This window comes from Diabrotica undecimpunctata, chromosome 3, assembly GCF_040954645.1.
Source record: "Diabrotica undecimpunctata isolate CICGRU chromosome 3, icDiaUnde3, whole genome shotgun sequence".
Lineage (NCBI taxonomy): Eukaryota > Metazoa > Arthropoda > Insecta > Coleoptera > Chrysomelidae > Diabrotica > Diabrotica undecimpunctata.
The window spans coordinates 37,342,960-37,359,020 of NC_092805.1; the positions used below are offsets into that span (position 1 = coordinate 37,342,960).

Sequence of the window (16,061 nt, forward strand, 5' to 3'; positions counted from 1 at the left end):
ATTTTTCACAATACTTATTTGGGTCGGCAATATTGTACATTTATTTTGATGGTTCAATTTATTGAACAAATAAACTGTATTTATGATACCCACTCCAAACAGAACATCGACAGCAACTTTTTGGTACCAGGTCAAGGTCTTGCGAATTGGTGAATAGTAGCTAGCCAATTCATCAGAAAGATCGATACCTTTTTTTCGATTATTGTATTCCAATATCATATTAGGCTTTGGACGCGGATTTCGACCTGTACTTATCGTTTGTTCATCTGCGTGACAAGTAGATATCATAAGGATTATACATATACATTATTTTACAGATACATTATTTTTTTGTGCAGCCATTTGCTCTCTTTGCTTCAGTTTCTTGTTTTTGACCAATAAAGGTAAGTTTTTACGATTTTTCTTAATGTCCCCAAAAGATCAGTTTTGCGTTGAAGCAAGTATTTAGCTAATGGAACACTGGTATACCAATTATCTGCAACAATCATTTTCCCCTCGTATAAAATTTCTTCACAGAGGTCGACAATTACGCTTCCAGGTTTATCAGGATTAGAGATTTGAGGATCTTGGCCAGAATAGACTTTATATTTCCAAACATATCCATCATCAGTTGTGGTTTCGTAAATCTTTAGTCCATACTTGTGAGTTTTGTTGGGATTATACTGACGAATCAGCAGTCGCCCCTGAAAGGGAACCATGGATTCATCCACAACAACGTAATCTTTTGGCGAAAGAAACTTTCTGCAGTTTCTCATTACAATGTATATAACTGTTTGGATCTTGTACAAGCGATTATTGGTATCTCTTTCAATTGTATTGTCATTAAAATGCCAGTAGCGTAAAATTGTTACGAAGCGATTATAGGACATTTGTATCTGGTGCAACAAAGGATGATAAAAAATGGGATCTTTTTTCCAGTAACATTTTAATGTAGGGAATCTGATTATACCATCAAGTAAATGCCCAAAAACTTTTCCATTTCTTCCTTGTTTACCGGTTTCCAGTGACTCAAACGACCTCTAGAATTATTTGCAATAAGTTGTCTTATTGCTCTAAGTAAATGAACTTAAAGAAATCATCATCAACTAAAAGACGAAATATTGCAAACACATCTGCATTTTCTGGAATGTTTTCAGTATGTATATAATTTTCTAAGTTATTAAAAATTTGACGATCTAACAGCTGAATGTCGTAATTCCATCCATTTTTCTCATCATGTTCTTTCATTTGACGCTCTGTTGTCGTCAGAATCGGAAGCATCCATACGTTGTTCAATCGCATGCTGAACGTTCATGTTTTCATTCATTACCTGATTATCTCGTAGACTTGAACGGTCAAGTGACAAATAGCCATGAATAAAACCGGGATCTGCTACACTGTCATCATCGTTAAAATCACTACGGTCGTCGATTACGTTTTCTTCATTCGCCGAATTTGACTGACTATATTATTCGTTATCACTCTCTTCTAACATTCTCCGCAACTCTTCTTCCGTATATCCTCGTCTCTTACTCATATTGCCGCAACAATTTCAATTTACAAAAAGCACAAAAAATACAAACACGTCAATGTCATAAACGTTATTTGTCAATCAAGTACCTAATTTCACGTATTTTGTTGTCTTAGAACATAATGAAGACCTAAGCACAGAATAATAAACAATCAGAATACCCACTCTGCTTGAATACTCTAACGCACTCTACCGAATAACGGCTTTGTTTTTTGTATCCTTTATATTCTCCACACTCAACTTTTCTGTAATCAAAAATACCGAAGAACCTGTCGGACACTTTTCTGTCAAGAAGTAATCTTTGTTTCTTATACGATTTGGTAATTATTGGTTGATTTTAAGGATAATTAAAAATTTCTTCTATTTTCAGTTTATATGATTGCATTTATGACTTTTTGGTACGTGTATGATTACTTTTTTATTGTTTCTCGGTTACTGTCGTTCTATTTTACTTCTGCTATTGGGTATTTGTGATACAGCATTGAATTCCTCCACATATTCTATTAACTTTTTGATTGTCAATTTATATCGGAGATGCACACCTCCGGTAACTGATGGTTCTTTATTTCCTTTAAAGCTGCTCTTTTTTTTTACACTGTGATTGGTAAACGTACTTCAGATTCCTGATTTATGAGAGTACTTACTCGTTTCGAAAAATTGTCTTGTGGTCTTTGACTGGTGTAGACGTCTTTATAAAACTATCTAGTTATTTTCAGAATGTTCTATTTTTTACCTTCCTTAAAAAATTCATGTGTGTGATAGTTTTATTAAAGTAAATAATATTTTTATCTTTACATTTTTTTTATCTTCAACAAATAATCATAACGCAATCAAAGCCCTCAGACACTATACTGTTTACTAATAACTGCACTACTGCAGTATTTGGGATTAGGATTGGTAAGTGGAGCGGGCGATGTTTTATTTAAGAAGGGTCTCTATGTCTAAGGCAACCGGGTGCTGTTATCTCTTTAATTGAGAATATTTGGACGTTTTTAATCTCTATAGATTTTCAGATAATTCTTGGTTTACAGAATCTCAAAGGATCAAACTAAGATGAAATGAGACTCTTACAAGGCAGCTAAAAAGGAACTAGAGAAAAGAAGATCTGTTAGTGATGAAAATTTATGCATTAGATACCACAGTGGTGTTCCTACAGTTTGTGAAGTTAAACTACAAAAAAACTAGTATCCTTCCTATTAACAGTTTTTGATCAAAATGTTGGAGGTATTCGTACAAAGATTTCCGAGATCCTGAAAAGTATTTCCTGCTGCTTGTACACTATAATTATTTTAGTGGAGAGTAACTGGAATGATAACATAACTGATTGTAAAATTAAATGTGATAGTTTTAGTATCTACTGATGTGATAGATCCCAAAGGACCAGTGCAAAGTTGAGTGGCGGTGGTGTACTAGTGTTTGTTAACAACAAGATAAAACAACACACCATTAGTATTCGTGAAGATTGGGTTGAGCAAATATCTTATGTCAACGTATATAATGAAGTCAAGTTTGTAGCCGGTGGTGTTAACATACCTCCACAATCACCTCACGAAGTATACAACTGGCATTTTCAAACTGTGGAAAATGTTGGTCTACAATACTAAGCACAGAATATCTATGTTTTTGGCGATTACAATCTTCCCAATGCGTCATGGGAGAATGATGAGTTTGGTGTAATGGTGCATTGTCCTGCAGATGATCCAGCTGTGAATATTGCTCAAGCCATTAGTTTTTTAAAACTGTATTAACATAATAATATTCCCAATAATCTTAATGTATTTTTGGATATAGTTTTTTCAAATAATAGGGGCTAAATGTCTTAAAAGCAAGTGATCCCCTTGTAGATCATAGCATCCATCATGTGGGTTATGAATGTTGCTTAAACCTCGATGTGAAAAAAAAACAAATAGAAATAAGTTGGTTTATGATGAGTTGTTTTATGATTTTTGAAATGGCGATTACATTGCGCTTAACAACTTCCTTGCTTCCACAGACTGGCAAATATGTATGGTTAATGATATTGATGTTGCTACAAAATTATTCTATGACATTCTCTCTATAGGAATTGCTTACTTTGTGCCATTGAAGAAATATAGAACTTTAACTTTTCCCAAGTGGTTCTCCGCTGGTCTTAGAAGACTGACTCTGGAGAAAAAATATGCTCACTATATTTATGTTAATGATCGTTCTGATAATGACTATATTAGATTTTCCCACCTAAAATTAAATTTTAAAAAATACAGAAAACATCTTATAAAGCTTCGCACTAGTCTACTGTATCGCCTACAGTACCACCTTTTTTAGACTTTATCACTTTTAAAACACTTAACATATATTTATAATTAATAGCACTGTTTTAGGTGATATGGTATTTCCAAGAGAAAGCTCGGTCATTATTGGTATCGTATTTATTCACAGAAATCCTGTCTACTGGCCTAACCCACTTAAATTTGATCCAGATCGATTTTTACCTGAAAATAGTGCGAAAAGACACCCATGCGCATATATACCGTTTTCTTATGGACCAAGGAATTGCATAGGTAAGATAATATATTCTGGCATAGTTGTAGAAGAAAATAGTTTTACCATAATATTTTTAATCTCGTAATCCTTGTTATTTGTCTCATCTTATTCTCCATTTGTTTCAATTTTTAAAATTTTTTAGTCGCTTCATTTTACTTAGAATATTACCTACGTTATACTCATTTGCTTTTTTTTCTGAAGCTATCATTTTTTCTCTTCATTTATTTATACAGTTTCCTTGATTTTTTGGAGGGTTTTCTCATCTGGTATTGCTTTATTCAAACCTTTATTTAATCAATTTTTTCTCCAAAACTAATATTGTTATTTAAACATATGTATTACAACAATATTAGTTTAGAAAACAACAGAACAGTATACTATTGTCCAAATATATTACTTGAATTCAGTTACAGCTAACACGCTTCAAGTCATCAGTCCATCTGGTAGATGGGTGTCCTCTGCTCCGTAATACTTCTTGTCTTGGTTTCCACTCGAGAATACGTTCTGTCCATCGGTTTTCTGATAATCTGGTGACGTAACCTGCCCAATTCTATTCAAGCTACATAATTTTTTCGATAGCGTCTGTTGTTTTTGTTCTACGACCTATTTTTTCCTTTGAGATTTGGCCTCTTAGAGAGACGCCTAATGTGGTGAATTAAACAAACAATCAATTAATTAACACTAACTATATTTCCTTTGATAGCCCAGGCGAGATGAATGAACTTTTACTTGTAGGTGCCAATTTTCATCAAAATTTAAATGGTTGCAATAAACAATCAAAAACAATTTATAGGTTTAGGTGAAACTAGATGGACTTACCGCTAATTACCATGATTTACACTACTTTACGAAACAACGAACAAAACGAATTCAATGTGAGTGCATTGGTTTTCACTGTCGAGTTGTGTCTGTCTTTCTTAGCGATTCACGGTACTATAGGGATAGTAGGAATACAGGAAGAACAAATATATTGATTAGTTTATACAACCATATGAATTTAAACACCTAACATCTGGCGCTCCATAGCTGTCTGAGTCACGCGAATTTTGTTCATTACCTTTTTTGTGAGTGTTAATGTTTTCGCATCATAAGTGAGTACAGGTAAAATACACTGGTCAAATATTTTCCTTTTGAATCATATGGGTAGGTCCGATTTAAATACAAAGTTTGATTAAACAAACGCTGCCCAGGCTAATCCTATGCGACATGGGAGCTCACATGTCTAGTTATCTCCTCCCAAACAAATTTCGTGTTCTAAGTTCTTAAACGATGCAATCTGCTCAATATCCATTCCATCAACAGCAATATTACGATTTAGCACCAGATTATTTATTATTTGCCTTTTGCTCATGTTAATCTTTAGTGTTCGACCTCCAAGGAGGATTGATATAATTTTTCAACAATATTATTGCATCATCTATTTGATCGCCTATAAAGACGATGTCATCTGCAAAACTCATATAATTAAACTTCTTTCCATTTATGTTGATACCATACTCGTTCAGATCTGCTTTCTTACAGGTATCTTCTTAAAGCGTCGTGAATAGCTTTGGAAAAACGGTCTCTCCTTACCCTACTCCCCGCTGTATAGAAAATTTATTTGTTTCTTCCTAAGGTACAAACCAAGCTATTTTTCACTCATTTAAATCCTTTTTGTAGACTTTAAATTACAACCTACTTATTATTAGAAAAAAATCTTCTTTTCGGGGATTACATAATATATATTAAAAATAGAGCTTTTGAATCTTTGTCGTGTAAGTGAATATGTCTATGTCGTAAATAAGAAAAATCATTGTGCATATCAATAAAACCCGATTAAGTAGACCTTGGCCATACCCAATGATCGCCAGATTAGAACCAGAATATGGGAAAATTCAACTTTGAAAGATTCTTTAGTAAAATTACCAATTATAGGTATTTTTGTTAAATTTAGACTTCCTAAACTTAAACAATACACTTTTTCTCTCTGTAATATAATGTTCAGTTTATTCTTCCTTTAGCTCTACAATCCTCCCTAGCTCTGTTTTTAAATTCATCAACTGTACCCCAATATTTTCTGTCAAAGGCGACTCTTCTCCAGTTCCGGACGATTAAAACCGAAGATAATGTCAAAAACGGAAAAACACGTTTTAATGTTTTTTTTTGAGGTTATGTTTGCGTCTAGGGGTCTAAACATGTTATTTTTAGATGTAGAACAACAAACTATTAATACTTTTGGAATATTTCGAGTGGAATTTAACTGGACCGGCTAGACTGAAAATGATTTTTCGGTATTTTAACCATGATGCCCTGCCTATAAAAATCTAAACAAAATCAGATAGTTTGACACCCAACCAATAATATATATTTTTTTAGAGTGGTGGTCAAGACAGATTTTTTTAAACAAATTTTAAAAATTTCAAACGCGTTCAAAAATTTTAACCGACTAGACACTTTCTAAACTGTTTAGTGGAATTCGTTTTAGTTGTTTATTTTTAAAGTATTTCAGTAAAACAAAATTGACCAATTTGATGGTGTATACCCATTCTTGTATCTCAAATCATTGATCACAAACACAGAGACACTGAAGGAAAAGATATAACGTAGATGTGATCTAATCAATATTGCTATGGAAAAGATGACAAAAATATGGAAAGACCCCAATATTTCAACAACCCTTAAAATGAGATTGGTCAACTTCTTAATTTCCTTACTGACATATGGACGCAAATCTTAAATACTAAGGCAATTAAAAGAAAAAAGATTAATATCCCTGAAATGTTCTGCTAGAGAAGAATGTTACATAATACCGACCACAGAATATATAATTCTATTCCAAAAGAACAAAATATTAGTAAGAGACTCCAAATCCAAGATCTTTAACAAGATGGATTGACCAGATTGCATGAAAATGCTACAGACTTTATACGATGTAATAGAAATGACCAGAAACAGAAATCCATGAAAACGGACCATACACAATATCACGACGAACACTACAGTCCCTCTAGGGGATCAAAACTGTGAAGAGAAGTCCGAGTATTTTATCTCACTCTCATTAGAGCAGGCTGTAGAAAGAATCTCTGATCTTCTCATCAGCTTCTTCTTTAGTTAAGACATTTAGACTCATTTATATTTGACCCGGTCGTGATTTTTCTTTATAGCGAACTCTACATAGACAATCATTAGCTAGGTTAAATGCTACCAGGATTTTGTAAGTGTTACTGTATATTAAAAAATTCAATACCATGCGTTAAGTGTCTTGTATCGCCTTTGTAATATATGTTTCAGTGTATATGGTACGTTCTTTTAAACTTCTCTTTTTCCTTTAATTTAATTGTTTGCCAGATAGTTATACCAGTAACGCGATTTCCCAATTTATCTGATATCTTCTGCATCTTTTTAACAATTACACGTTTTATGGTCCTCTCTCTAGAAACGCAGTTTTGTCCTTATCGTTTTTAGCAAATTGTCAATATAATTTTATTGACAATCTTTGATGAAATACCGTAAGAATTCTATCGTAAAGTTCTATAGGAGTAGATTAGCTTTTATGACAACCTCAACCTGAAGGGCCATGGACTATTTTGTAAAAATTACATTGAGATTCACACATCTTGAATTAGGATTTGCTAGGGTTATCGACAATGTTAACTCCAGTACTACTTTGCATTTAGTAATAACATGCAGTTAACATAACGATTGTAGCCAAGCTCCAATTTCTAGTCACTGGCCCTTTTATTTTCTGATCTGTATTCGGATAGGCAACGATGAATTGGCTATTCTAATTCTAAAAAATGAAAAGACTGATATGTTCTTGTACACATTTATGACAACTTAAGGTATCGAAAAAGAAAAGTATTTTTGAAATATGTACACATTTATTTCCTAGCTTAGTGCTTTTGGCTTACAAAGCATCTTCAGAGCTATGGTCAAGTTTTTATAGTATCACTACTAGGATCTCATTTGGTAAACAATATAGAAATTTTCTTTTTAGGCTGGTTCTATCACAAATTTTTTATTGAAAAAACATAAGAAATACTACATTGAACTCAACAAAGGACACGTTAAAGAGATTTGGTTATGGTACGGTTGTCAGAACCCGACCATTTGATGTAGTTAAAGCAGAAGATAGAATCTATCTATTCTATCTAGTGCTTCTACTCCAACAAAAGGTCGGGTTCTGACCATCATAACCATATTTTTTTAATAACTTTAGCGTTTTTTATGGAGTCCAGTCTTTTTTGTGTTTTTTCAATGAAAAATTTGTAATAGAACCAGCTTAAAGAGAAAATTTCTGTATTTTTTACCAAATGAGATCTCCCCTAGTAGTAGTAATACTTTAAACACTTGACCATAGCTCTGAAGATGGCTTTGTAAGCCGAAAGCGCTTATCTAGGAAATGATTGTTTACACACTTTAAAATAACTTTCTTTTTCCGTTCTTTAATTTATTATAATTCTATTTGATCATATATGTAATTATATGCTGTGATTGTGTGAACGTCCAGAAGATTAAGACACTATAAAAGTTAATAATATGTATGTTCTTATTTATCTTAAATTATAATGTATCTGGTTTCTGTGTTTAATCATATCTGTCTACTTTGACAAATATAACTAAACCCGTAACCGGTGACGTGGAGTCTGAGCGACTTTTGCTAATGATTTTAGCGTTTTTTGTGGAGTCCAGTGTACAGTTTTTTGTGGTTTTTCAATGAAAAATTTGTAATAGAACCAGCTTAAAGAGAAAATTTTTGTATTTTTTACCAAATGAGATCTCCCCTAGTAGAAGTAATACTTTAAATACTTGACCATAGCTCTGAAGATGGTTTTGTAAGCCGAAAGCGCTCATCTAGGAAATAAATGTTTACACATTTTAAAAATACTTTTCTTTTTCCTTTCTTTGATTTATTCTAATTCTGTTTGATCATATATGTAATTATATGCTGACTCTTGCGAAATTAAAAACCGATTTAAAATATTGAAGAGGACGACTCTGGATGGCCTGCAGCTAAGTACCTTTCTAAAAATAGTTCATAAACTAAGCGTTTTTGTTTGATTAGTTTACGTTTAGCCGTTTGCGAGAACAGACGTTATTGGAGTCAGCGAGACTCAACGTCACCGTTAGTTACTTTTTATTGAGCGTTTTATATTTCTTCGTATAAACTATAAGAGATCATCGACCAAGTACGTCACGATCGGTTATTGTTACAGATCTGAAATTTGAAGAGAAAGTGTTACATTGGTTCAATGATTTGGACTCTGAATATAGTGATATGGAACATGTAAACCGAATGGAACCAGATAGGTTTGCGAACATCTGTAAAAACAACAAGCCGTATAGCAGAAGACCCGTTGGAAGGCCGCCAAAAAGGTCGAAAGATAATGTACAGTCAACAACGACTGAAACAGAATAAGAGGCAGACAAACAGGAGTAATCCTAGTCGCACGAAGAAGAAGAAGAAGAATATAGTGATATTGATGATATTGACAGTGATGCGGTAATAGAAAGCAGTTATGAGTCGGCATCTGAGCAGTCTGATATTGAAACTGATCCAGAAGACAATATTCCAGAAACTTTAAACCAAGACTCGTCCAGTGATAATGAAAATAATATATTGGCGTCAAGATCTTCAAACTACTTTTATGGTAAAAACAGATTTAAGTGGTCAGCTAGTGCACCAAAAAATATTCATACTCAAAAGCATAATATTATTGTACATTTACCGGGGCTGTAAGGAAAGGCTCGGTCTCTTGGTCTTTCGGCACCTCCAAAGCAAATTTGGAACTGTTTATTTACAAATCAAATGTTAAATGTTGTAGTCGAATGGACAAAGGTAAAATTGGCAAGTGTTAGGGTCAAATACAAACATGAAAATAGGCTGGAATTAAAAAATGTCGACCAGGTCGAAATGGAACCATTTTTAGGCTTACTGATTTACACCTCAGTATTTAAGTCCAATAATGAAGACATAGAATGTCTATTTGCTACAGATGGAACGGGCAGAGAAATTTTTCGGTCCGTAATAAGTGCCACGAGATTTGCAGTTTTATTGACTTGTTTACGTTTTGATGACCCTTCCACAAGAGAACAACGAAAAGCGGTAAATTCACTAGCACCAATTCAAGAACTATTTGACTCTTTTATTCAAAAAAACTGTCAAACGGAGTTTTCTGTTGGTGAATATGTATGCATTGGTGAAATGTTAGTTGGTTTCCGGGGTAGATCACGCTTTAGAATGTATATTTAAAACAAACTACGAAAATATGGACTTAAAATTATGATATTAACAGATGCAAAAAACAACTATGTGTACAATGCGTATGTATATACAGGCCAAGACTCCGACGGAACGGGCCTTTCAGTAACTGAGAAAAAGCTTGCAAAACCTACTCAATCTGTATTACGGCTTTCTATGCCATTATTTAGCATAAATCGTAATGTGACAGCTGACAGTTGGTTTTTCGTCTATAGAACTAGTTCAGTTATTGAAATCTAATGGTCTAACATATATGGGAACTATGAAAAAGGTTAAAAGACATATTCCTCCTGATTTTCCTCCTCAAAGGCATAGAGAGATTGGTTCAGTTAGATACGGTTTTACAAAAGACATTACCCTTCTTTCGTATGTTCTTAAAAAAAACAAAGCCGTCATACTAGTATCCTCCATGCATCATAGTATAGCCGTAGATGAAAAAACACAAAAACCAGAAATAATTAGTCTGTATACTATGACGAAAGGCGGCGTTGATGCTTTGGATGAAAAATGTACGGTTAACAGTTCGTCCAGAAGAACACAACGTTGGCCAATGGCTATATTTTACAAAATACTAGATATGAGTACAGTTAACGCTTTCGTTATGTATCAGTGTTATAGAGAATCTAAACCCTTAGACAGGAAAGATTTTATGAAGGTACTGGCTAAAAGCTTAATTGAAACACACATGAAACAACAAATGTATAACAGCAGAATCCCGACATAAATAAGAGAAAACATAAAGCGAAAACTGTGCGTGTTTGAACCTCCTTCTATTCAAGAAGATCGGTTAGCAGTTCGAAAATATTGCTACATTTGCCCATCAAAACTTCATAGGAAGACATCTTATTTATGCGTCTGTTGTAAAAAACCCATTTGCTTGACTTGTTCTCATAAAATATGCAGGAACTATAACGTTGAAAAAAAAAAATAAAAAAAATAATAGCCTTTTTTTGCCCTTATTTACCCCCTCCACGTTCCGTTACGTTTAGACTACTGATGATAATTTTTATTACCATAGATTATTCAATATTTGTTATACCTAATATTAAAACCATGTGTACATACTAAATTTAGAAATATTAAAAAAGAATTAAGTTTTATTTATTTAAATAATAATTATTTAAATTTAAATGAGACCAGCATATTTATGATGTGTCTCGGAGACCCCACGTCACCGGTTATGTTCCTAAAATCGGACGTCACCGGTTACGGGTTAAGAAAAGATCCTTTAATTATGATCTATTTTAAGTCTAATTAAACAATTTTATTTTAGGTGGAAAATACGGCATGATGAATATAAAAACAATTTTGGCTACCGTTTTGCGGAGATATAAAATCTTTACGGAATATAAAAGCATCGAAGAGATTAAAGTCACGACGAACCTGGTCTTAAGACTGAAAGATGGACCCAAAGTGTGGATTGAACCTAGATAATTTAAAATTATGAAAACAATAGACCACAATTATATTTATAAAAAAGTAATCAAACAACGAATGCCTTTTATTTTCCTACCAATTGTTGTGATTTTACAGCTGTATTAGTCCAGTCTGGTTATGCAAAAATCATGGATTTTACGGCAAAATTTTTTCTCAGATATCTGAAGCTTTTAAGACATAAGTGGGGGTTACTAGATGAATAGATGAAAAAGTACTCGTATTTTTAGATTGCGTTTTTTTTAAACAATAATTTATGGTCACAATTTGATTTTTTGTCTATAAGTTTTTTCCCTTTCCTTTCCTTTTTTTCGTTTTATATCAAGAATATCTTTATTTTCCTGGTTTTAAAATTAAAATTGATAAAAATAATTTACGGATATATTTTAACTATTTACGGATATAATTTAATTATTTACGGAGATAGAAAAACAGCGCTAATTTATAGATTTTATTAATTTTTTTATTAACAAAATAAAATGTTGTTAGTACATTTGAACATCGAGAAATTACCGTCTTTTAAATTTGTGCGAAATTTCCCCCCCATCGGTCAAATAGTTTAAAAGTTAGTTAATTTGTTTATGGCTGAGGCTAAATATTTAAACTATTAAACTTCCTCTATTAATAATGCTAGACACATTAAGAAATATTAATAGGATTCTTTAAGACTTAAACTATCTCAGAAGTTAAATGCATATTGCGTTTCCATCGAAATTATTTACTAAGTCAACGTTTGAATTTTTATTTATAAACAATTGTAATAACTTCTATATTTTCCAAGCTAAAGACTTGTACGTAAAACTATTGGATACCTGGTAAAAAAACTCACATTAAAAAAACCTTCTATGACCAATAGGAACGAAGTTTTTTAAAAAATCATATCATATCATTCATCCAATTTTTCGAAACTTACAGCCCTTTAACACGAAGGTACTTTCGAAAGGTTGACATAGGAAAGTGGAGGGGATAACTGTTTCAGCTCCGTTTTTTTTTTTCGAGATCGGAACTTCAAATTGAAATACGTAGGAAAAATTTACATTATCTCGGCTTCCTTTGCAGCTACAAGCCTCTTTTTTTTATTCTGGGGTAGCTCGTAGAAATATGAATAACTACATAGTTTTCACTGGCCGGAAAATATGGGAAAACTCGGAAAAATTGAGTCCATTTGAAATTCACCATAAATACTTACTTTTTTTTTAATTTGCTCGAATAGTCTGTCGCAGTATTAATAATGATGACATCATTTTCACCCACCATAAATGTTGGAAAATCCCGGAAAATTAACATATGTTTTTTCATTTTATATCAATGATGTAATAATACTTATATATTTTATAAATTAAATTTCAGGTAATTTTTTACACATTATATTATTATATTCCTTATATTAATTATAATTGTTTGTATTTTTATAATTAACAATATTGATTTTTATTCTATTTTTCTTACAAACATGATATACAATATTAACCTAATGTGCCTTACTGCTTTGATAAAATAAGTCGATTTTTTCATCACTTGCCTTATTAAATTTTACCGAAAAATACAATATTGTTCATTTTTGTAATTTAAAAATAACATTAGATTGAGCAGCTTTACTAGAACCAATAATGAAGACCATATCGAAGATGAGACTCAAACAAAGAAAAAATGTTATTTTGGAAGATGCTAAATTAGTTTCCTTCGAAACAGATCTTATTGCAGAGCAAGCTGAGGCTAGTTTCTTACTTAACAAATCGATATGAAAGGGCCATTTAAGATTGCTGTCTATGAAAATAGCAAGAAATTTTACAAAATCAAACCCTAGTAACACACGACGTCCTCTGGACGTCCAATATACGTCCAGTTTTGATCTTGACGTCCCTGATCTGGACGTTAAACGGACGTACTTGGGACGTACGTAGTGGGACGTACTTTGGGTGGACTAAATATGGACGTTCTCTGGACGTCTATACTCGAACGTTTTCTGGACGTCCGACATTTACTAATCATGGGATAAAATAGCAATTATTATATTTCAATGAAATAATTAAAATATTTCAATGGAATAAACAATTATTTATGTTAATAAAATAATTAAAAGCGAAAAGAATATCATCCGTCCATCTAGCCGGTGGTCGTCCTCTGCTTTGATATGCCTCTTGCCTTGGTCGCCATTCCAGAATCTTTCTGGTCCATCTATCATCCGTTAATCTGGCAACATGTCTGGCCCAAGCCCATTTAGCTATGGTTATTTTTTCAACTGCATCTGTGACTCCTGTTCTTCTTCTTATTTCTAGGTTTGGTACTTTATCTCTAATGGTAATACCTAATATTGATCTTTCCATATCGCGTTGTGTAACTAGAGTCAGTGTTTCTGTACCATATGTAAGAACCGGTAAAACGCACTGGTTAAAAACCTTTCTTTTTAGACAAACTGGGATAATAGACTTGAAAATGTTATTCAATCTACCAAAGGCAGCCCATGTGAGACCTGCATTCTTTGCATTTCAGTTGTCTGATTATCTCGGCATAAGCGAATCTCATGCCCTAGATATTTGTAAGCTATTACTTGATCGATGCTATGGATCTCAATCAGAATTTTACCGCTGACTACAAAGTTGGTCATAAATTTTGTCTTTGAGGTGTTAATTTTAAGAACAATTGTTTTTGACACTTTATAGAGCGTGTGCAGCATTTTTGTAACTTTATCAACTCTATCAGATATTAAAACGATGTCATTGGCAAATCTTAGGTGGCTCAGATCTTCCCCATTTATATTAATTCTCATGTTATCCTCTCGTTCCATTTGCTTGAACATATATTCAACAACAGATGTATATAATTTAGGGGAGATAGTGTCACCCTGTCTAATTCCACGTTCTATTCGAAACTTCTTGGTATCTTCATGAAGGCGGACACAAGCTGTACCAGTTTCTTAAATACTTTTAATCAATGCGATATATCGGTAGTCAATGCGACAGTGAGCTAATGCTCGAAACAATTTATGATATAAGTTTTCTAAAATATATATACTAGGATGATATAAGTTTGCTAAAAGTAAAAATATAATTTTTATCAACAAGATGAATCTTAAAGGCATCTTTTCGAGTATGAACAAGTGTGGCAAAATGATGATTTCAATTGTCGTTGTCATGTTATACCTATTTAAACAAATGGCACATTTTAATTATAATAATGTTATTAATAAAAAAAATACATACAGAAGTTAAAACACTTCACCATTGTATTTAGGCATATAAAAACATATAGTTAAAACTTTTACAAGTGTCGTCAAAATTTATACAGTAGCAGCATAACGTTTTCGATCTAATCAGATCATCTTCAGTGCCTAATGTACTTGAAGCTAACAATGAATTTGTGGCCATGACATCCATATGGGTTTACATCTTTACAAAATTAAATTATATGTTGACTCTAGGTCGATGACAATGAATAAAATTGAATACTTGATGAGCTACATGTCTCTCTGCTAGGTGTTTTAACATGTGGTTCTTGTCAGTTAAGACGACACACCAACTGCCAGTGAAGTGTTTTAACTTCTGTATGTTTTTTTAAACGATGGTATACAGCCAACTACTGGGATTTTCCCATTAAATTTTTTTTAATGTTATTAATGTTTAAAAAAATAAAAGAATTCTATTTAAGCAATATACAATGCAAATGTTGTGAATTAGCAACTTTTTTTGGTGTTTGCTTTGGTTATAGTGTATTGTTAAAGATTTGGTACCATTTGCTAGGTTACTTCTGAGTTTGGTTTTTATTTTATTACAAAAAGGTAAGTGTAATTCTTCCTAAAATTAGTTATGTTTAAAAGAAAGCGATTTGTTTCTAAGCATCATCAACAGAGGATGGTTACGAAGAACGTAGAGAATATTGTTGAAAATATTATTAGTAACCCCGAAATTCCATCTTCTTCAAACCTTTTTTCAGAATTCCTAACTGATCATTTTGATGAGACTTTCAGTTTAAATAGTTCAGATTACAATACTTCCGATTTAAACTTTGTATCAACATCATGTCAAGTAATTAAAATAATCCAAATGAACCACGTGGACGACCATTCTGGTTTAGATCCTTTACAAAGCTCTTCTTTCAATGAAACTGAAGAAGGATCTAAACATGGTTGTAACGAGAATTCTGGAGAACCTTATAGAGATGTTTTCAATTTTTCTAGTATTATATTCAACACTACTTTGTCCTTTAAAATGCTAGGTGATTTATTAGAAATTGATAAAGAAGTTCCGGATCTTTCTCATTTGCCATCAGATACTAGAACGCTTCTTGCTTCACCCAGAGATCTTAAATTTAAGGACGTTTTCCCTCGAAAATATTTCTACTTTGGTCTTAAAA

General features: G+C 32.6%; 1 protein-coding gene across 1 annotated transcript in view; it reads left to right on the forward strand.

Annotated features, from left to right (window-relative positions):
• Positions 1-11,774, forward strand: part of LOC140436698 (cytochrome P450 4C1-like) — a 62,424-nt gene extending 50,650 nt beyond the window's left edge. Inside the window, exons 11-12 of the mRNA XM_072525739.1 lie at positions 3,871-4,050; positions 11,548-11,774. Coding sequence (XP_072381840.1) covers positions 3,871-4,050; positions 11,548-11,708 — 341 coding nt within the window. The 3' untranslated portion in view covers positions 11,709-11,774. The remainder of the gene's footprint in view (positions 1-3,870; positions 4,051-11,547) is intronic.
• The last annotated feature ends 4,287 nt before the right edge of the window (positions 11,775-16,061 follow it).